General features: G+C 44.0%; 1 protein-coding gene across 1 annotated transcript; it reads right to left on the reverse strand.

The window, feature by feature from the left end:
• Nucleotides 1-9,650: 9,650 nt before the first annotated feature.
• On the reverse strand, nucleotides 9,651-21,949 carry LOC130128971 (catenin beta-1-like). Its single transcript, XM_056298754.1, has 17 exons — nucleotides 21,785-21,949; nucleotides 20,785-20,834; nucleotides 19,537-19,746; nucleotides 19,107-19,357; nucleotides 18,664-18,902; nucleotides 17,555-17,756; nucleotides 17,200-17,344; nucleotides 15,988-16,091; nucleotides 15,655-15,789; nucleotides 15,340-15,543; nucleotides 13,901-14,059; nucleotides 13,684-13,803; nucleotides 13,254-13,404; nucleotides 11,985-12,106; nucleotides 11,796-11,856; nucleotides 11,240-11,435; nucleotides 9,651-11,136 (listed from the first exon to the last, which is right to left on the reverse strand). The coding sequence occupies exons 2-16, from the start codon at nucleotides 20,795-20,797 to the stop codon at nucleotides 11,245-11,247; spliced, it is 2,307 nt and encodes a 768-aa protein (XP_056154729.1). The 5' UTR covers nucleotides 20,798-20,834; nucleotides 21,785-21,949; the 3' UTR covers nucleotides 9,651-11,136; nucleotides 11,240-11,244.
• Between the last annotated feature and the right edge of the window lie 643 nt (nucleotides 21,950-22,592).

Genomic DNA, 22,592 nt, shown 5'->3' on the forward strand with positions numbered 1-22,592 from the left:
AGCAATTTGGGTTCGGAGAGAAATTCACATCCTGGATATGTTTACTGTGTGCTTCCCCACAGGCCTGTGTATGCATCAACAATCAATAATCACAATTCATTTCCCTCTCACGTGGGACACGTAAAGGATGCCTGATTTCCCCCCTCCCTTTTGCCATTGTTATTGAACTTCTATCAATTGCTCTTAAAACTAATAAGTTGTTTTCAGGTATCAAAAGAGATGGTGTTGAGCACAAAGTATCCTTGTACGTAGATGACCTACTCCTTTACGTTTCCAATCCAATAAATCCTGTTCCACATATTTTAGCCGCTCTCCAATCCTTAGTAACTTCTCTGAGTACAAACTAAATATACAGAAAAGTGAATGTTTCTTCAAATGAGTTTAAAACTTAACTTACCAGCATTAACAGCTGCACAGTGTATGACAGCAGTGGCATGGTGGAGTTCTTCTACTGCCAAGAACACTTCGTTTGGCTCCCCATCTTTCAGGATCCTGACAGAAACTGCCTCAAGGTCACAGATGCTCACATCAGTGGCAGAGTCTGCCAGGACACTGAGGAACTTGACAGCTTTTAGGTCCTCCAAGAATGGTTCCCAAAGGTCATCAAATATGACCATGGTAAACCTTAAGAGAGACAAATGAATAGCTTTCATGAAGCCTAATAAAATTCCTGGTCTGTCACTTCCAACATTTAATCAAACTTAATTCAGCCACCTTTGTTTTTAAATCATAGCCATACAACATTTATAGAATAGTACAGAAGTTGACCGGACCTAAGCTCCCCCCCCCCCCCACACACACACACTTCATAAACCTTACACTCACAATTCATTTTCTACAGACAAATTATAAAATCAACTTTTCTGTTTTAATAATTTATGTGAGTACCACGTATACGAGATCGGTGTGACGTCACAACAACAAACAAACTTCTTCCGGGTGGCTAGCATCGCGGAGCGCAATGTTTACACAACACAGAAGGCAGAGTCGAAACGCGTCTGTAGCAAGGGGTCTGTAAGGTTTGTCCCATGTGTGTATGAAATAAAGAGCATAATAAAGTAATTCTGAGTGCAGGTTAAATTAAACTATTGTTTTTGTGTTCATTTTATCTTCAACTTGCTGTGAATAACGTGTGTAAAAATCAATACAAAAGTTTGTTGGATTATGCTCTCTAACCTAGCTAACGTTATTTGTGTTGGAGCCTAGCCCAACAGTGGGACATTCAGCTCAAACCGGTCTCGAGGCATAATATGCCTATGTCCCGTCTCGAGACATATCTCTCGAGACATTTGTCCACCTCTGGACGTTTTGCTCCTAACGGACATTTGGGACATTTTTGGATCGCCTAGCTGAATGAGAAGGTAGGAAGTGTTCGCGACTAATTAATTAATAATTCTGTTGAAACAAAAATTAAGTAGTAGGCCTAGCTATAGAAAGCTGGGTGTTTCATGAACAATAGTATATGTTGTTTTCATTAGTAATGACGCGATCGGAAATTTACGTTACTTTGACTGATGTAAAATGTAGTTAACGTTAGCTAGCGGGTGAAACGGATACACAATCTCCCACTACACAACGGCAACAATGTTCATTTGTACCTGTAATAAAATGTCTCCCACAAATGCGGTCATGAATGGATGGTTTCCATCCTCCTCCCAGTTCAGCACAAGGAAGTCCTCCTGGCAATGTCACTAACTTTGTAACGTTAGCAGTGCTCTTCGTCCGTTTTACCCTCTGTACCCACAGACTTCGCTGGGTAGATTTAGATGTATCTGATGAGAAACGGAAAAAGCCTAAAAACTTGTTTGCCGGGGTACATTTGGCACTACAGCCCCACACACAGCACGATTTCGGCATTTTGAAAATTAATTTCTGTTCAACTAGTGCTATCCAACCGTTATGTACGTTAGCTACTAGGCACTACCCAGCTACTAGAATCCACCCGGAAGTAGCTTGGCGCTCTTTGTTTACAAACATTCTGATCTGCCCTTTATGGTGTTAATTGCCCAGCACCTTTTTATGGTTGTGATGTAAACTATTTATAACATCCATCCATTTTCCAAACTGCTTATCCTGCTCAGGGTCGTGGGATGCTGGAGCCTATCCCAGCAGTCATTGGACAGCAGGTGGGGAGACACCCTGGACAGGCTGCCAGTCCATCACAGGGCCGACACAAACAGACAGACAGACACACACACGGACATTTTGTACGGCTGATTCAACTGACCTACATGTCTTCGGACTGTGGGAGGAAACCGGAACACCTGGAGAAAACCCACGTAGATACGGGGAGAACATGAAAACCCCACACAGAGGATAACCCGGGACGACCCACAAGGTTGGACTACCCCGGGGTTCGAACCCAGGACCTTCTTGCTGTGATGCGACCGCGCTAACCACTGCGCCACCGTGCCTTCCCCAAGTGTTAGCTTTTACAAGCAAATTCTATCCAAAGGACAGATCTGTTAAGCGCTCATGACTTACGAGCATATTTTGAATACTGTAGGCTACTTTAACTAAGCTGGTGATCAGCTAACCGCATTCCATTGCTGTACAGTTCATGAGGGGCTAGCGTCACCAATACCGTTTTTGTAGACATAGCTCTCTTCATAACACCAGTTTAAAATCAGTTTGATCATCAACAAACATTTTTCTGGAAAACACAAAATGCTAAACCCATAAAAAATGAACTGTGAGTGCAAGGTCTGACTGACAGAATGATAAATAGTGTAACATTAGATAGATATTTGCCTTCGACAAGCCATGTCCGTGTGGCGCTGCGTACCCAGGTCAATCCCATTCTTCTGTTGAGGAGCAATCACACTGGGAGTACACGGTGAACGGCTGCGCGTTTTTTAAAACAAGATACGCTGTGGTGCTCAGTTTAGCAATTACCCGACTTGCCTCGGCGTTCATGTTTCGTACAAGCACCGGCAAGGCCCCGGAGGAGAGGTGGACGGCAGCCCTCTTAGCTACTATGCAGGCCGGATACTGTCGGCTGTTAGGCACTCCACCGATGTTTTTCGGAAACTTGACGTGCCTTTGAAAAACGACCCCGTGTTATCCGCCTTGCTCTCAAACTTCCGGCATACTGTGCAATACATAGTTGGAGTTTCGCCCACATTCTCTAATGCCACCTAACTAAAGTCATGTTCCCAGGATAATTGAAATACTCGCTTGCGTTTCAGTTCATAAATTCCGTCTTTATCCGCCGCCATTTTGTCGTGAGTGACGAGTCTGCCAGCTACGCGTCACGTGACTAGCCAACGCGATTCTTGATTGGCCAACGGTGCTAGCCAATGTTAGCGATGCGTGCAAGAGGAGGGGCTATACTGTATGCCACAGAACGAAACATAATTTATGATACATCGATGATCGAAAAAAAATTATTGACACATTTTTATCTTTTTTAACTTTTTTTTTAACACTTGAGTTGCTAGATTTACTAGCCCAACGTGGCATTTTACTTGCTCCGGACAATCCTTATTGGCTATTGCAAACTGTTCTCTTCTCTCACATGTCTCTGAACGATGTCTTCTCCTTTCTCGCCTTGTGTGCGTGATTGATGTGATATGTCATATACGGTAGTTAAATGCCCTTGCGCATATACTGTGATACAGGGAAACGCAGGGGCTTAGGTGACCTCGGGGAAGTACTTGGCAAAATCATGTCGTGCGTACATGAGTTGGTTTGTTGCCTGATGGTGATTCATTAAAACCGACAAAAGCTACATAAAGCCTCCATTGCAATTATTTACATGGTGTCAGAAGTAAACAACGAGAGGAGTCATGGCTAAATTCAACCCCCCGACGAACTTTCCCTTCGATAAGCCAGGCGAGTGGCCGGATTGGAAGCAGCGTTTTGTGAGATTCAGAACCGCCACTAAACTAGACAAAGACGAGTCCGCGGTGGTGTAGCGGTCTAAGCATCGGCTTTGTGTCGATGCAGTTGCCCACTGGAGACCGGGGTTCGCGCCCCGGTCTCGTCAGATCCGACTATGGCCGGACTCGATGAAGCAGCAATCATTGACAACGCCGTCTTCGGGAGGGGGGCGGAGTCGGCTTGTGTTCGCCACGTGAACGCGTCTCTGGTGTGTCGGAAATAGTGGTTCGGCCTGGAGTCGCCTTGTCACGAAAGTGGGGAGGCGTCTCCTTCGAGACTGCCGGCCGGAGAGACGCAGTTGGCGAACGCATGCAGTACGAGGATGGGTGTTTGAATTAAAATAGGGATCGATTGGCCACTAAATTGGGAGAAAAAAGGGAAAATCAGAAATAAATTTTAAAAAAAACTAGACAAAGATGGCGCCGTGCAGGCGAGCAGCCCGATTGATAGTCGCTATGGGAAGCGAGTCGGAGAACATAACCGATCGTTTGCATTTACCGATGACGGACATAGAAATTACTTTGATCGGGTGCTTGGAAAGTTCGATGAGTACTTTATGCCGAGAGGGAATGTAATACACGAAGTGCATGTTTCCATCAGAGCGTGCAAAGGCCGGGAGAGAAAGCTGAGACTTTTATCAGGGCTTTGTATGAACTGTCGGAGCATTGCGACTTCGGCGGGAGCAGAGATGAGGATATCCGCGACCGCACTGTTGTTAGAATACGCGACAAAGATGTCTCACTTAAGTTGCAGCTGACGAAGGACGTGACGCTAGCGCTAACCGTAGAGACGGCCAGGCAGTCTGGAGAGGTTGCTTCGCAAGTCAGCATGCAAGGAGAGGCAACTGGGGTGTTACACGAAGTCACTCACAAGCGCAGCAAATACACCAAACACCACGGTAAGCCAAAAGGGGGAAATAATGGACAGTGTGGAAAGTGTGGGAAACTGCAGCACAGTTAAGATGAAACTTGCCCGGCTAGAGAAACCAAATGCAATACGTGCAACAAGGTTGGACATTGGAGTAGAGTGTGTATGAACAGGAAAGCAATGAGTGAGGTTACAGGCTGCATTAATGCTTAAGAGGAGCTGCAATACCATATGTCTGCTCACTGCCAGAATGTACAAGGGAAGATTATGTTCTCTTATTGGAGCAGCTCACTCAGCGTTTTGGGAAAAGCCCCCCCCCCTACCACCACCACCACAGTAAGGAGAAAGTTGGGAGAACTTCAACAAGGTAGGGAGGCATCAGCTGAATTTGCAGAAGAGGTGCAATGCCTCATACATTTGCATATCCAGGACTGGATCTCCAGCTGCAAGACCAACTGGTAACTGATGCCTTCCTTAAAGGCCTAAGAAATCAACAAGTGGCTTATGAATTCATGAACTGAGATCCATGCTCCCTTGCAGGGGCTCAAAAATGTGTAGAGGCTCATGAACATAACTTCAGAGCTACTGTGGGATGTGAAACTGAAATAAAAAACAGAGCAAGAGGCATTTCTTGGGCTGATGATGGAGACATCAATGAGGACTTCACTGCTACCTCTCATAGGGTGCAGGCCCCTCAGTATGTAACTGCTGATCAGCTGCACTGATGGATCAAGTCAAGACCCTTGTTCATACGATAGGGAACCTACAGCTGCAACTTGAACATTTCCAGTCAACATATGCAGAGCACCAGCAAACTAAAGCAACAACACAACTTCCCCTGCCACCACAGAGGAAGCAGAACCATCATCAGATGCAGCCCAGCTGAATGTACTCCCAGACACCAAGCCCAAACCGTGGAGAATCTGGTCCATGTTTTGATTGTGGAGAACCAGGACATTTCAGAAGGGATTGCATGAGGGTGCAGAGCCCAACAGCTGCCCGTAACCATGCAGACAAAGACCCAGGCCAGCGGTTGCAGTCAGAAGGGACACTAAATCAAGATCACCAACCACAGGAGCTACAGATTGGCTGCCCCAAAAACAAGGATGAAAGTCTACAGATTCCTGTGACTGTAAACAGCATTCCAACACAGGCTGTGGTGGATACCAGAGCTCAGACAACAGTAATCTCCAACGAGCTGTATCAGTGTTTTTCTGGAGGTGATCTGAACAAGCCTACATAAGACCAACTTCTAAATGCAGGAGTTGGAGATTGCATGAAGGTAAGAAACGTGGACTGAATTACCTCTGGCTAAACAGTCTGACGGCCAAAGATTGAAGTGTCTTGTTGTTCTTGGGGGAGCTACCATGTTCTCAACACTTGGCCTTCAGTCTGGCTATTGGCAGATAGCAGTGGATGGCAAAGACTGCAAAAAGACAGCATTCATCACCAAATGGGGCCTCTATATATACATCTGCATGCCATTCGGGCTCTGCAATGCCCCAAGCACATTTCAGAGGGTAATGGCACTTGCCCTCAGGGCACTTCAGTGGGAAACATTGCTGATCTACCTGAACAATGTCATTGTCCTTGGTAGAGGAGTGGATGAGAGCCTGGACCGGTTTGCACAGGTCTTCAAATGTCTCCACAGCTATGGGTTGAAGCTGAAGCCATCTAAATGTCACTTGCTTCTAGAGGACGTTCTCTTCTGGGCCACATTGTGAGTTGTGACAGGATCTTACCAAACCCAGCTCTGGTCAGGGATGTACAACTCTGGGAACCCCCCAACAACCTGCAGGAGATACAAACTTTCCTCGGGCTGTGTAACAACTACCACAAGTTTGTCCCAGTTTTTGCAGAACTGGTAAAACCTCTGCACAGCCCTCTAACGAAGGGGGCTACATTCCTGTGGATCGATAAGCACCAGGATGCTTTTACACCGCTAAAAGAAAAACTAACCACTACACTAGTGCTGGGATACCCCACTGTTGGAGGCAAGTACATTCTTGACACTAATGCATCAAGAAACAGTTTGGGAGCTGTTCTGTCACAACTCCAGTGGGGAGAAGAGCGAGTTCTAACATACACCAGCAGCCATCTTAAGCCAGCTTAGCAGAGGAACTGTGTCATCAGACGTGAGTTACTTGCTGTTGTCCACTACACTTGCCAATTCCACCACTATCTACTGGGCAGGAAGTTCCTCTTGCGAACAGATCATGGCAGCCCCATCTGGCTTTTTCAGTTTAAGTACCCTGAAATTCAGTTGGCTTGCTGGCTGGAGTTGAGCCAATATGACTTCCACATCGAGCACAGAGCAGGCCGCCAACATGCTAATGTTGATGCCATGTCAAGGCAAACCAAAGAACATTGAAACAAATGTGACTGTTACCAAGCTGTTAAGAACTTCTCTGACCTTGCCATGTCAAGGATGTAAATACTGCCAAAGACTTCATGAGCAGCGGGCAAGGTCTGAAGATGATATTGATGTTGTGCCGCTGGCAGTGAGGTGTATCCAGTTCAGCAGTGAGACCAGTGGTGATAACATTAAGTTAATGGAAGCAGGCCAACCACATGCACCTATGTTGGAGACTCCAGTAGTTAACTGGCCACAGTCAGTCAGCTCTGAAGAGCTTGCCAAACTTCAGAAAGCTGATCCTGTCCTCTCCATCCTCCACATGTGGAAAGAATCTGAGACACTCCCTACTAAATATCAGTTGATGCTTGAGAGCCCTGCAGTGAGGAAGCTCTGGCTCTGCTGGCCTCAGGTCATGCTGTAACAAGGAGTTCTCTACTATCCCTGGGAGAGAGTAGGAGCCTAATTCCCAACCTTGCTGTTATTAGTTCCAGCTTCCATGAAAAAAGAGGTCCTGCAGGCTTGCCACAACCTTCCCACTCTGGTCATCTTGGAGAAGCGAAAACCCTTGAGTGCCTGCGCCAGAGCTACCACTGGTATGGAATGCGTGAGGACACCCATCTGTTTGTAAAGGGATGCCAGCATTGCAATGCATGCAAAGCTACATGACCAGTAAAAAGAGCCAAGACTGTGATGTAAGCTGACAGTATTAGTTCCTAGACATGTTCATTTGAGTCACCTGAACTGAAGGGAATCAGTACTCCTGGAGGGGGGTAGTGTAAGGCAGTTCACAATAGATAAGCCCCCCCCCCCACACACACACACGCACACACAATGTGTTGCTTGTTGTTAAATGTAGCATGTTGATTGGTCATTGAGCATGGCGTGATCACGTATGGGAAGCGTAATAAGCTTCTATGGTAGTAGTAGTAGTTAGTTATGGTTGAACAGTGGTCACGGCTCATCGCATGGACAGTGCTAGCTTGCTGTTCTGTGCCTGAGCTAGAGTTCACAACCCAGCATAACTGGCATCACTGACATAAATGGCTGTATGTTCTGTACTCACCTGCCGAAGTTCAGTAAAGTTCATAAATGGGAGATTCCTTGTCGTGTGAAATGATTTGCACCCACGCACATCCAGACGAAGTAGCTTAGCTCACTTATAAAGGTACAAGCATGACAGTATTTAAAAAAAAAAGGAATCACCCAGGATAGTTAACTGTAAATCATGAAAAAAAAATCCCATAAATCTAAATTTCATACCTTTATTTTCATCTTCCGAGTACTAATTGCCTCAAATTATTCTCAAAACAGAGCAAGTTAACATTCTCAAAATTAGACCACAAAGACCTCTGAATAATGAATGGGCTGATAGGTGATTTCAACATGGAATTAAACTGGTGTATGGATTTTAGGCCAGGAGATGCATTATTGTTAAATCTCATGTTACTTTAAATTGGCTCATGTCTAAAGCCTGTGTTGATTTGTCGTCTTTGTCTCTTGCTGGCAGGTGCATTTTTCAGGCTTTTCTACAAGTTGTACCTCACATCATTCAGCTCCAACTGTCCCTCCACATCCAGCTGTCAGAATAATCCATCTAAAACTTGAAAGTGCTGCTTTTCGACCTTGTGGGGGAGCTTCAAGGCAGGATGAAAGCCTCTTTGATGTATTTACTCAAATTTATCTTTGGTTAATGAGCTGTTATATGGCCCCTGACATCAAAGTGTGTACTTTGACCACTTTTCGATGTTGAAGAGACCAAGGTTTAAAATACTTCAATCAAAGTCTACCAGAAAACAATAGAGGAGTGATGACAACTGGTGTGGCCCAGTGCAGAGCCCTGTGCTGACTGCTGACAGAAAGGCCATAAACTGTCAAACACCAGCACACACACACACACATACAGACACACACTTTAACTCAAGCTAAAAATCATAAAATACTTCCATCTACTGACACTTAAGTGATATGAATTAGCCTCAAGTAGCTAATTTACATCATGGGTGGGTGGGGGAAAGCTTCACCAGTCCCCTTTTCCACTGTGGGCCTAACACAATGCTGTGGGGGGGGGACCAGACTGCTTAACCTTATGGGACCAAGACTGAGACAGGGTTTTTTCTGGCTCCTCAACCCCCAAATAGCTGGAGTTTGGGTGCTAAGTGCATCAGAATAGATTTTGTCATTGATAATAACATTAATTTGAATTATTGTAGTGCGTTTAAAACTTGTTAAAAAGAAAAAATCAGTGTGACTTGTGTCCTTCAGATGGGGACCATCTTCATCATACACACAGCAGCTGTGGATACTTCAACAAGACTATTCCAACATATCCACAAGCATCTCCTGGTCTGACTGACTGACATTCAAGAGACCCACATCTAGAGGACACCAGTCAGTACTGTGGGCTTCAGAATAAAGAAAATCAGAAAAAAAGGCTATCATGTCAAGGAAGTACCACAATGTAAAATAAATTGAGGCCATTCTCCCTACAATTGTCAGACTAACCATGCATGTAATTACATGACAAAGACACTAGAAAGAAACCAGATGAAATAAAATGCCACTTTATTTTTCAGCCGTGTCATAACCTTGTCTCCAAAATAAGCACAGCAGGACTACAACTGGTTCAACCGGGCTACCAATGATAGCACATAAAACTTGGTTTTATTCAGAGGTGGGACCGAGTCATTGCCCCCCCAAGTCACAAGTCTTGGCACTCAAGTCCCAAGTGTCAAGTCAAAACAGACAAGTGCCAAGTCAAGCCCCAAGTCCAGATTTACAAGTTCCAAGACCTTAACTTTGAGTTTCAAGTCTTAAACAAGACATTATGTACTCTTCATCAAAATAAATGCCATTTCAAAATTCCCAACGAAGTAATTCAATACACCAAAAGTATGCAAATTATTAATGCTTTTTATTTATCAAGGGTTGATTCAAAGTGGATCTGTAATTATGGAAATAGTTTATTGGCCATACACTTTTTAAAAGCACTTTTGTCTCTGGGTTTGGAGAAGGTAGAGTCTTTCAAATCAAAAGGCTAAAGTCCAAGTCAAGTCATGAGTAATTGGTGTTAAAGTCAGTCGAGTTGCAAGTCTTTTTCAGTTTTGTCAAGTCTAAAGTCAAATTTGCAACTCGAGTCTGACTCAAGTCCAGGTCATGTGACTCGAGTCCACACCTCTGGTTTTATTAGACCACCAATGATAGCCTAAATACTTTTCTACCAGACATCCAATGATGGCATACAAAATAGTTGTTAACCTACCAGTGATACTGTATATAAAACACTTGTCTCTAGATTTATCCCAAACCCACCCTCAATTTCACCCATGTCCCCATTCAGAACATTTGTGACACTGACATTTTTATTATGCTTTAATAAGCACATATTAAGAATGCATAATCCTCCATTTCTGAGATTATAAAAAAAACTACACAATGTTACACTTTAAGTCAGAGTACGATTCAATTGATTATTAGTGTTCTACACATTCGGCCATAAATCAAAGGAACATTGTATAATACCACTATAACTTAACACTACATATAACATACGTTTTTAAAAAAAAATTACAAATGATTGGCAATTGAAGAGAAAAAGAAGATGGCTAGTGCCAAGGCAAGCTGGGTCAGTACCATAAAGAGAATGAGTAATACAAAAAGAAATATAAAATAGAATAAGAAAAAATGGAAAACAAAAAAAAGTTAAGAATACAGGCAAGGCTAAAACATATCTGTGATTCCATCTTTAGGATCCACCTCATGTGCACTCTTCCAATTAGGCAACCCACTCAAAGACCTCCATTGTGTGTTTCCACACCTCTTACTGATGCTTTACATTAACCCTTCCCTTACCCCCCCCCCTTTCTGACATGCTATTTCATTCCCGTGGTAACCATCTCCCCATGTATTCATGTGTCAGGCACTTTCCAAGATCCCCTAATCCTCCCTATACCTTCTACAACTCTACGGGCCAATCATAATGCTGCTTCAGAAGATACAGGCCAATCACAATGCAGGTTCTATCAGGAATACAGCTGCAAAAGAACACAACACAAAGCTGAATAAATTTTTCCATGAAACTTTTACTGTGGGCCAATTGTAAAACTAGTGAGTCAGCTTGTTTTGTGTCATTCTTACCTATCCTACAAATCAGTGTCAAACCAGGCCAGCTGGCTGCTGTCCATCAGGTCCTGGGTGTGGCCTAGGTCAGGTAGCGGGTCAGTGTGGTGCCCCAGGTCGGGCAGAGTGTCAGCGTGGTAGTCAGCCCCTTCCATCATGGGGTCCAGTAGGGAGTCCTGGCCATAGCCTGGTGGGTAGGCACGGTAGGCACCGTCTAGTGGGTAACAGAGAACATGTCACAAAATTTATTCAAAACAGCCAGATCATGTAATGGAAAAAAGACTGACTGAAAACCAAAGTTTCCTGTGATATTTAACAAGTGCTAATATCAACAGTTTCCTCCCACAAAATCCTCAAAGAAAAAAATATATAAAAAAGTGCTGTCAGACTGTTAAGTTTTAAGAAACACCCAATACAACACCACAGTATTCATCTTTTAAAAAAAGAGAAGAAATAATGCCTTCACAGATCAAAGGGATGAAAGGAATGCGGTTGGAGCAATAAAAAGTGCATAGGAGAAGGAGGCAAAATGGAGAGGGTGGAGTTTCAGTGTAAAAAGGCTGTCAACACTCACCGTCCTGTCTGTAGGCCAGAGGGTCTCCTGGAGTTCCAATATCTAGCCCCAGGTCCCCAGTCTGAGTAATGGAGATTGGTAATAAGTTACTCTATGTGAAGGAATGCATGTTTAGCTGTGTGTGTGTGTGTGTGTGTGTGTGTGTGCGTGTGTGTGCGTGTGTGTTTGTGTGTGTGTGTGTGTATATACCTCATTCCAGGCCATGGGCTCAGTTCTGAACAGAGAGCTGGTCAGCTCCACTGACAAGCGTTTCTTATAGTCCTGGGGTTTATCCTCAGACATGCGGAACAGCACAGCTGCTGCATAAGTTGCTAAAGGAGAGAAAATACATAACAGACAAAAAATTAACTACAAGTAGTACAAACGTAACAAATTACTGGCTATATCTGTACTCGCTGCATTAACTAGCCGATAGCATTGGGCAATATGTAAAATTTTTTCCTTTTTCCTACCGGCCACCGTCAGCCCAACAATCAGGGATTGGCACTATACACCGCCCCCCAAGCCATTTTCAGCGAATGCAACAATCATGGAAGAGCTTGTTGTGAAAATGAATGCAAAATCCCCTATTTGGGATGTAATGTAATTTTGGTTTTAAACCAGAAGCAGCCGGCAAGCCGAAGGACCGAAATGAAGTAATTTGCAGCCTTTGCATACAAGTAGTACCAGCAAAAGATTCTAACACTACCAGTTTGCACAAGCATGAATGTGAAAACGTAATTTTACTGAAACACTGCAGCAATACAGCCTATGGGCTGTTCTTCTTCAGTTAAACAAAATGAATCATCTCGAGATCTTTGCTAAGCAATAAGATGTAAAGACAGGCTGAACAGCTGTCCAACACGATTTGACCTAAATAAATAAATAAATGGATAGATAGATAGATAGATAGATAGATAGATAGATAGATAGATAGATAGATAGATAGATAGATAGAAATCTGGTGGCATCAGAAAAGGATGTCTCCGCTTGCAGCCTCCAAATGAACAAACAGGTGGGGATAAGTTAATTATGCTAATCGATGATCAGGGTGCACAACTGCAAATACAGTTTTTGGTCTAGTTCTCCAATACCATTTATGAATTGACATTGCTTTTCAGCACCAATCGATCGGACAGCAACCACTAAAGATGGATAAATTGTCATGTAGTCACTGCCCTGTATTGTGAAAGACTTGTCGGAAATCAGTGCAACAAGAACGTGCATATGGCCCAACTCCAGTTGCCAGTTCCTATTCATGGATGCTTTGAATTGCGCTTTACAGGTGAATTATTTACCACGTTGAATTCTTGAGGAGGCAGACCATTAAATAAACAAAAGTACAAAAAATGCCCCCCCCCCCTCAAAAAAAAAACAAAAAACAACAACCACCGATTGGACTCAGCCAATCGCCCAAGCCTACGAGCTGATAAAACTATGAGTGTCTATGCTTGTTAGTGCCAGTGTATGTACACTTACCGACTCCCTCATTACGGGAGTGAAGCAGTTCAGTGAGTGGTGCGGTGGCTCCCTCAGCTTCTATCGCCTCAGCAGCCTCCTTGTCCTGAGCAAGCTCACACAGCACGCCTGCTGCCACACGCTGGATGTTCTCCACTGGAGAATAAAGCAACTAGAAAGCAGAAAGACAGAGAGAGACACATGAACACAGAGAGTAAGAGACAATCTTTGAAGGGGAAGAGAAAAGGGAGTGGTGATAGTCATGCAGTGATAAGGAGGAGAGGAGAGAATAAGAACTGTGACACTTTCCAAAACACTAAGATCCCGCAACCAAAAAATAAAATAAAGTTATGACTGCAAAAAGACTGATATGCTGTCAAGATGGCTCTACAGAAGGCACTATCTGTTAACAGTAACAGGAGTGCTTCTTAACAACAAGGGATGGTTTTACCTGGACAAATAGTGGAATGGTGTTTAGTCCTCTGATGACAATTCTGTTGTGAACGTCCCGGGCCAGGATGTGCAGAGCTCCTGTGCAGCCTTCCACTATCTCCTCCATGCGCACACCCTCCTGGATGCATGTTTGAAGGAGAGTGTAAGTCAAACAAATACACAAATTCCTACAGGATAAAGGACGTTCAATAAGTTACAGTAGTTGGATTTCATACCACAAATTGCTGCTGGTTGCCTCCCATGCTGGTGCGCCTCTGGGTGTCCTGATGGGCCCTGACCAGCAGTTGTACCAATCGGGGGATGGCTCCCTGCTCTCGCAGAGCACTGTGGTTGGCCGGGCAAAGAGCCAGATTGCGGATCAGACCGACTGTAGCCTGGACAAGGGGTTATGAAAATGCACATCAAGTATGAATCATCACGAAGAAAGGTTAGCACATACAAGTTACCCCTGCCATGTAATTAATTCCTAACCACTACTGCTATTCTGTCCTCAGTGTCTGTGTCTGTACACAAATTAACAGATAGCTAACAGACTTCAAGAGAAAAGTTGGAGGCTGGAATAAAGTTGAATGCTCTTTAGTGTTGTCGTCATTCTCTTGAAAGGATCTTTTTTTGATACATCCACAGACATAAAATGATGTAAAATGACAAAAGGTTACAATGTAAAAATACCCCATTAAAGTGATATGTAAATAGCTGCATAATAACTTGTAAATATCTTGCAAATAATGTACATAACCTTCACCAGCTTCAAAACACCAATAGAAACACTGGCATATTTGCAGCAGGAAACTATCAAACAGTTATTAGAACAGGAAACGCCACAGCCACTCATAGCTAGTTTAGCTTTGACCACATTCTTCTTCTTTCGACTTGTTCTGTTTCCCAGGGGGTCGCCACAGCGGATTTGATAGTTTCCATTGGTACCCTGTGAGGGCACAGCACTGTGAGGATACAGCACCGACAGCGGTCATTGTTAACCCGGGCCTTGACTGATCTGGTATGGTCTTGTCAATCCGCATAATGATTTGGCAAAATTTCATGTCAGATGCCCTTCCTGATACAACCTCTAACCCTATGGACGGGGGCACAGGTAAAGCACTGGAGGCCATCACAGTATTCATGGACTTGGGCCCACGCCTGTCGCCATTCAGCTTTGACCGCATTCACATGCAAATAAACTAAATATTTAAATATAACTTAACACAATATGCCACATGACACCCGTGCACTATTCTGATTAACCTTGAAAGTAAATATAACTCACAAGTAATGCTTTCCAAGGCACAAACAGAGGAGCAAAAGGATAAGGTAGCTGGAGCTGCAAGCTGACCACATGTGATGAACAATGAAAGCATTTCCTGATCTGAATCTCTGAACTATGACCTGGCTGTGCCATATGATTAAAATAACCAAAGAAAACAATAACAGGGAACAAACTAGAGAATAATGAATTACTCCTAAATGACCACTAGATGGGAGAAAATGTTAAAAATAAATGCAAGTCCTTATGCAACATGACAACTGCAACGTTCCACTAGTGATATCACTATGTACACATTTTGCTTAAGTCTATGTTTTAAGATTCTAGGAAAAGCCTGAGTCAGCATAAAAAATTTCCCTAATGGGATAATGAAGCTAGAAGAGCATGTACCTTAATGAGTGGCCAGTGGGAGGGTGGATGCAGCAGCTTGACCACCACAGGTAGGCCGTAGTGAAGACGCACAGCATTCTGGGCCATTTCAGCATCCTGGTGGCGAGAGGTCAGGTGACGCAGGGCACAGACTGCTGGCTCTGTGATGTCCTCTCTGTCACCGGCCCGTAGCACTGTACGCACCAGAGCCTCGATGCCTCCCACCTTAAAACAGCAATCTGAACATCAATCCTCTCCTAATTTGCTGTGTACAAGCGAGTTGAGATGTGAATAAAAATGTGTAACAAGCACTGTCACTTAGAATATATTACATACCTGGCAGACCATGAGCTTGTTGCTGTAGTTGTTGCAGGTCAGGTTGGAAAGGATGCCGGCAGCACACGTCACAACATTGATGTCATCACTGCCCAGCAGCTGGACCAGGGTCCCCAATAAACCCTCCATTCCCTCCTAGAAAGAGAGTGATGGGGAGGGTTGAAGTGAGGACAGAGTGGGAAGAGAAAAAAATGGGATGTGTCCTCCTATTCAATGTAGCTGTGCGTGTTGTTCTGTACAGTAATTGAATTATTAGAATAACCAATATTTACTTGCAGCAAGGTGGCTACTTAAATGAGGTCTATATTTGTAGGCACCATTGGTGTGTTGTACCTGTTTGGTGGCGGCATCTGACAGGTTCCTGAGGGTCCAAAGGCAGTTCTGAACCAGACGTTGGCTGGGGTCTGTCAGGTGGAGCCCCAGGGCCTGCATACCCCCTACACACACAAACCAAGAAAATGCATTTATTGACCTCTTATGCTAACAGAATTTATTAGGTGACTACAATATGTCTTGGGTCTTAGTTTAAATACACAGCTGCTACAGGTCTTAGTAGGTCTTTTTTAATGTAATACATGCCGCCCCCCACCCCCACACTGCCTCTTGTCAGCCTGCTCTTGTAAATAAGAATTTGTTATCTCTGCCAGGCGGTAGCCTGGAGGGGATTATGCATTTGGTTGTGCATGTGTGTGCGTCTGTTCGCAGCTAATCTTGCATACTACTGGACCATCAGCCTAATATTTTTTTTGCACAGTTATGACCGTATGATCAAGAACCACTCATGGGTGCGGTGATTCAAAACCTTTGAAAAACGTTTGTTCTCGCTACCGCTGCTCCCTCTCTTCTTTCACCCTGCCCCCCAAGGCCAGAGCTGACCTGACTGTGTATTCCAGGCATTAGCGAAGGTAGAACTACTAGACTGTAACCAAAATGGTCGCATAGCAAATCTTTCCTTTTTGAAAAGTGCAGGTTCATATAACACTTGGGTCACATTCCTGTGAGGGTCAGCCTAAGAGGCTGCATATCCACAGACTGACAAGCAAAAAGTTTTGAGTAGGTAAGATTTTTGTAGCTTCAATGTTGTGTATATATAAAAAAAAAAATTCTGTTTCCATATTTCCCATTCAATCAACTTGGGTGCTGCGCAAGTCTTATAATGGCAGGAAAGACGCTGTTTTTTCTTTCCAGGTGCATGTATCTGTCTGCTGCTAATCTCGCATACTACTGGGCCTGTCAGCCTAATAATTTTGGTGCACAATTATGACTGTTATCAAAGACCTCTCATGATTGTGGTGATTCAAAACCTTTGAAAAACCTGTTTTATACCACAATTAAGTGCTAACTCCTCAGCTGGCTTTTCGCCCAAATCCGAGCACCGGCGAAGGGGAGATACACCTGGTGGAGATCTGCACTATACTGAGTGCTCTCTTCTAGTTCTTAGGTGACTTGCTTGGTTAAATAAATAAATACATAAACACTATGTATTCCATAATCACTTTGTGTTGTCCAATGGGTAAACCACACTGAGTGTTTATATGTACTTACCAGCCTCTACAATGGCAGGCTTATTGCTGGAACAAACAGAGAGGACTTTGAGCACTCGACTAGTGGTCCACAGCAACTTTTCATAGGTGAAGGTCCTCATGATGTTGACCAGGGCCTGGGGACCACCGCTGGCCAAGATGATCAGCTATGACAGACACAATACAATACACACAAGGATGAGTATTTGATGACGAAATAGCTTGTGTAGATGCATATTTGACATTTGATAAGGGGAAATAGGTTTCTTGTTGGAGTGGGTCGTACAGTGAGCAATAAAGGCACACAAACATCGAATATGAAAGACACTGAAAACACAAACATGAAAATTAATATTAACAGTATCTGTGAGCAATACCTTGCTCTCCTGGTTGCCATAAGCCAGGATCTGCAGGCAGTCGGTGGTGATAGCCAGGAACTTGACATTGGTATTAGCCAAAAGGGCCACCATCTTCTGCAGTCCCCCAGCCAGACGGACTGCCATCTTAGCCCCCTCCTGGTGCAGCAAAAGGTTGTGGAGGGTGGTGATGGCATAGAACAGCACACTGTCCACTGGTGAACTGGTGGGAAATACAGCAAAAATCAGAGTTAGATGACTTCAGTAGTGAATTAGTTTTGAAAGTGAGCATCAGTCTTGTTCTACACAGAATACAGTCAAATGCAACCTAATAATCACATTCAAGGTGCTATGCATAATATTGGAGCTTTCCTAAAACATTATATAACAAAACATCAGCAGGGTTTGCTGAGTGACATTATCTGAAAAGTGTACTCAGTTGTTTTAGTTTGTTGTTCTTTGATGTCACTACCCCCCCAAAAAAACTTGGCTTGCACTTACAGTGCTCAGCAAACTATGCATCAATCATTATCTGCTGAGAGCATTCAAAAGTGGCAGATGTCGGCAACCGTGCTGTGTATCTGGTACCTTTCCCATTTCAGTTTATCTTGCTTGCTTGACACATTATACACATCGTTGAACAACAGAGGTCAGGACTGTACTAGTTTTCACTCAGTTTGGGCAAATAACACAGTTGCTACCTGCATGTAAATTTATTCATTTGCCAGCCATTTACATCATTCCTTCCCTTTCACCTACCAGTGTTTGTACTCTGTCACAACATCTAGCTGTTCATAATCCCCTCACCCTACACCTTTCCCTGCTACATGTTAACTAGGGCAATGTCCTTCCAGGCACAAAGATACAAGAAAGAACATATCTGTGCAGGGCGGCCTTAGTAGCACACTAAAACAGAACTGAGCTGCAAAGAAACCTAATGCATGGCTCCGAGTCAAAGCCTATTTATTGACAACCACTTTTCTCTTCTACAAGCACATAATGCATAAACACACACACTAGCTTCAAGAACTATTTCAAGTGGTGCATTTGGGCAATCTTATTAGCTACCTTTTCATAAAAAAGAAAAAAAGAGAGAGAGTAACCCTATTCTGCCAGTTTCCATCTCTCACCCAAGCATCTTGACCAGGGCAGGGATGCCCCCAGACTTGAAGATGGCTAGTAGCCCCTCACGGTGGTGGGAGAGGTTGTGCAAGGTGCCAGCGGAGCAGCGAGCAGTCTCTACATCACCAGTGTTCTGCATGGCACGAACCACTGCTGAAACCATCTGGGGCGAGCGCATCAGGGCATGGCGCGATGCCTCCTTCTTGGACAGCTGGTGCACCATCACAGCTGCTTTGTTCACCACAACCTAGAACAGAGAGATGATGTTGGTAAGAACACAAGTTATAGAAAGGATTATGAGCTGTTCTGTTTTTGGCAATTTTCCAGACTCTTGTGAGTATGCATTTACGTCTAAGTATTTTTGCATTCATCCTTATTGATCATTAGTTTGAGTAAACAGTAGTTTGATGTGTGAATATAACTGTGTGTCTGGTCTCTTTTGGTCATGTACCTGATCCTCGTCATTGAGCAGCTTGGTGAGCTCAGGGATGGCACGTGTGGCAAGCTCAGCATCATCTTGGTAGTTTATGAGGTTGACAACGGCATGCTTAAGCATCTGAGAAGGCTCTGCCAAGCGCTGCACTGCTGTGGGGTGAGCAGTATCCAACTGGGTGGGTGGGATCTGAATGCCCTCCTCCAAGGTCTCTGGAAACATGGCAGCCCGTACACGCTGGGCCCGGGTCATAGCATAACCCTCCATGTCTGAGAGAGATGATTAATTAGATATTTGATCACTCCTCTTTTGCCATTCTATGTAGTTACAAATTCAAAGATGAAGTGTTGGACTATAAGCCAAAAGGTAACATAGTGTCATGTTTCTGGCCACTCACTGGTGGCCAGTCAAAGAATTTGGTGTTCAAGTGTTTCAGGTACATGTATACCTGCAGTCTCAGGAGTGAAAGGCTGGTTGAACTCCCAGTCATAGAGTCCTGGGTCATCCTCATCAGCATCAGGGTTTCCCTTGCCACTCAGGGATGGTGCCGTGGTGGTGACTCCAGACTGGATGCCTGAGTCCAGGTAGGACTGCTGCTGCCACTGGCTAACTGCAGCCTTGCTGTCCCCCATTGCCATATCCAGCTCCATCAAATCAGCTGCACCAGAAAGTCACAAAAATTAGGAGAGGAGATTCGGGGTAAACCAAACACAAAAATTAGAAAATGGATGAAAAAGGACTGAGAAAAAGACAGAAGTGTGACTGAGGAGAAATAAAGTGAAATAGACGGACAGTGAATATAGAATTTTGGATATCATCATGAGCCTCTGTTCATCAATGCAAGAAAGTGGACTCAGATCTTGTTTTAGAGACATGTAAACATTGAATTACTATGTCTTTATGCATGCTCAATAATCCAGGTAAGAAAATCAGTTAAGAAAATCACAAGAAGTTGAATCAGTTCATCTGGACACGTTTACTGAGCAAGAAACGTTTCATCACTCATCTAAGTGACCTCATCAGTCTCAACTGACTGTAGGTATCCCCTAGATGGCCTCTCTGACTCCAGGAGTCAAAGAGGCCATCTTTTTGACTCCCAGAGGCCATCTATGTAAAGAGGGACCGATCATCCCTGAACCAGGGGGGCCTAAGAGTACAGTCGCCATCTTCCAATGCAGTGGCTGCAACCATTCCAAAATCCTCTGAATAATACATATTGCCATTGGAACTCTTGTTAATGCTCATGGCAATTTGCATATGAAACCAATCATTTTTTTTTGGTTGTTATGTCAACTGTATTGTTTATAAAGGTGGGGATACCTGCAGTCAGTTGAAACTGAAGAGGTCACTTAGATGAGTGATTCTCTCTGAATAAACAGTGTCCAGATGAACTCAATCAACTTCCTAAAATTGTACAACAACGAATTCACCATTACCTACATAAGCCATTAACCCAAATGAAAAACTTAGATGTACAAAAAGACATAATAATAACAATAATAAAAGCATATTATTATGGGTAGGATCCTAAAACATGTGCCTGTCCTGTATCCTTTTATTCAGTTTCCGCATTTCACGAGTAACATTCAAGACAAAATGGCTGTCCATTCAGCATTGATTAACAAAACGCATTTAAACAGAGAAAATGTGGACCTCTCTCGTTAGTGATGATGTGTTTTAAGTTGTTCATACTTACACTGGGTAGCCATAGTTGTTGCTTGACCTCAGCCCGCACAGCTTCAAAGACTGCGTAAAAGAAAATGGATGTACAAGCTCAGGTTTGTCAAAGTCAAATCTTAGCCCTGGCGTTTGTATTTCAACTTTCCATTGTTTGACCAAGTAGTCTAGATGTTGACTTACAGACTACCTGTACAAGCTCCCTCCGATTCAACTGATTGTTTTGCTTGCTAACGTAGCTGTGCGGGGAAATGCCGAGCCTCCACCTCCAGAGTTAAGGCGGTGGGTATTTCCAGGCCAGCATGAACACAATTCACCATTCAGAGGCAACGAACATCAAAGGCATATTTCTCCCCCTCCCCCTACCACGGCCAAGTTCCGACCTCGCAGCTTGGATTTCCACTGAAAAAATACTCCTCCTCCACCCCGCAATCACTTCCAGGACTCCTCCTCTCACGTTTGTTTGAAAAGACCATTTGTTAGTTCGCTCAAACTGCGAATGTGTCTGTACACATCAGTCTGTGATTGCACATAGCTAATTTATGTAAACCATAAGTTTGAAAGCTAGCCACTTTAGCTAACAGGTTGGCTAGCATACCTTTCGATCTCCCCTAGCTCGCTGATACTGGTACTCGCTAGCCACCTCCAGCTAGCTGTTCTAGCTAATATAAACAAACACTGCTTCAGGTTCCGTTAACGAACTCAAAATGTTACCTGGGCGTATACACAGAAAACATAATGAAGGTGTTACAGAAAAGGGTCGATCCAGTGACAAAGTTACATATTTCGATGGAGACCTCCCCAATTTATGTAAGTCTCGTTTGATTAGCTTAGCTAACCAGCCCAGATGGAAAGTAGATCCAAGCGCCACCGTACCGGACCTGCCCGTGCTGCCAGACACGGCAGAAAACCCCACCGGAGCCCCCTCCCCAGTCGAGGAGGATTTTCAATTCGTAAAACAAACACTGACGCTTCTTTAATACGACGTCGAATAACAAGCAGACATTAAAGGTCTTTACCAGAATCTAGGGGCTCCTCCGTGTTTCTTTTTCGGACAATTAGCTCCTCTCTCTTGGCTGGAAACGGGAAAAGCGCTGCTAGGTGAACCACCCGTAAAAGTCCGAACCACACCCGCTGTCGGTCCGCCAGAGATGATGCCTCCGCTTGTACGGTCGAAACGTCAAGATGGCGAACGGTGGAAAAATATTCTGCCGCACTCGGAAATATAGACCTCTCTGCTAAATAAAGTTCTCGGAACGAGAACGTCGTTTCCGCCGCTGGCACATCATGCGACTTATTTCTCTGTTGATAAGAGCGGACAGTTTCATTCCTGCACTTCCTCGGTCGGTTCGAATGAAAAAAATGTCACATAATTGCAATATTAGTAGAAAGGGCGAGGTGCATTCATTAGATCGGGACGTATTGGAAACCATACGTTGTTATGTGATAGATGTGAAGGTGTTATGTTACATTGATTAACTCGGTGACAAAACATTTCCTTTCATCTCTTTTCCACTAAAGCCGCCATCATTACTCTGGCAAGTTTAAGCGTTATTATCAGTTTCCTCTCTCTCTCTCTCTCTCTCTCTCTCTCTCTCTCTCTCTCTCTCTCTCTCGGGCAGGCTGCAGATCAGTGCAGGGTGTCAATCAGGGTATTGACCCCATGGGCTGGGTATGTCTTTTGCAAAAAGTAAGGTGCAATGTTTAAAAAAAACCATTTTAGATGGTTTAAAACTGTCCTGTTACGTTTTCCAGAGACTTGCTGAAATATGGACGCCACGCATGACACACAGAGTGCTATCTGAAAAGCATTATTCAAAAATGTCA

This window comes from Lampris incognitus, chromosome 18 (assembly GCF_029633865.1).
Source record: "Lampris incognitus isolate fLamInc1 chromosome 18, fLamInc1.hap2, whole genome shotgun sequence".
In the NCBI taxonomy this organism is placed as follows: domain Eukaryota; kingdom Metazoa; phylum Chordata; class Actinopteri; order Lampriformes; family Lampridae; genus Lampris; species Lampris incognitus.

Coding starts and splice junctions, on each gene's coding strand:
- LOC130128971 (XM_056298754.1), bottom strand. Junction 17,757..18,663: donor GCCCTGGTCAAGATGCTTGG/GTGAGAGATGGA, acceptor ATTTCCCACCAG/TTCACCAGTGGACAGTGTGC. Junction 12,107..13,253: donor CTCCCGTAATGAGGGAGTCG/GTAAGTGTACAT, acceptor TCTCTCCTTTAG/CAACTTATGCAGCAGCTGTG.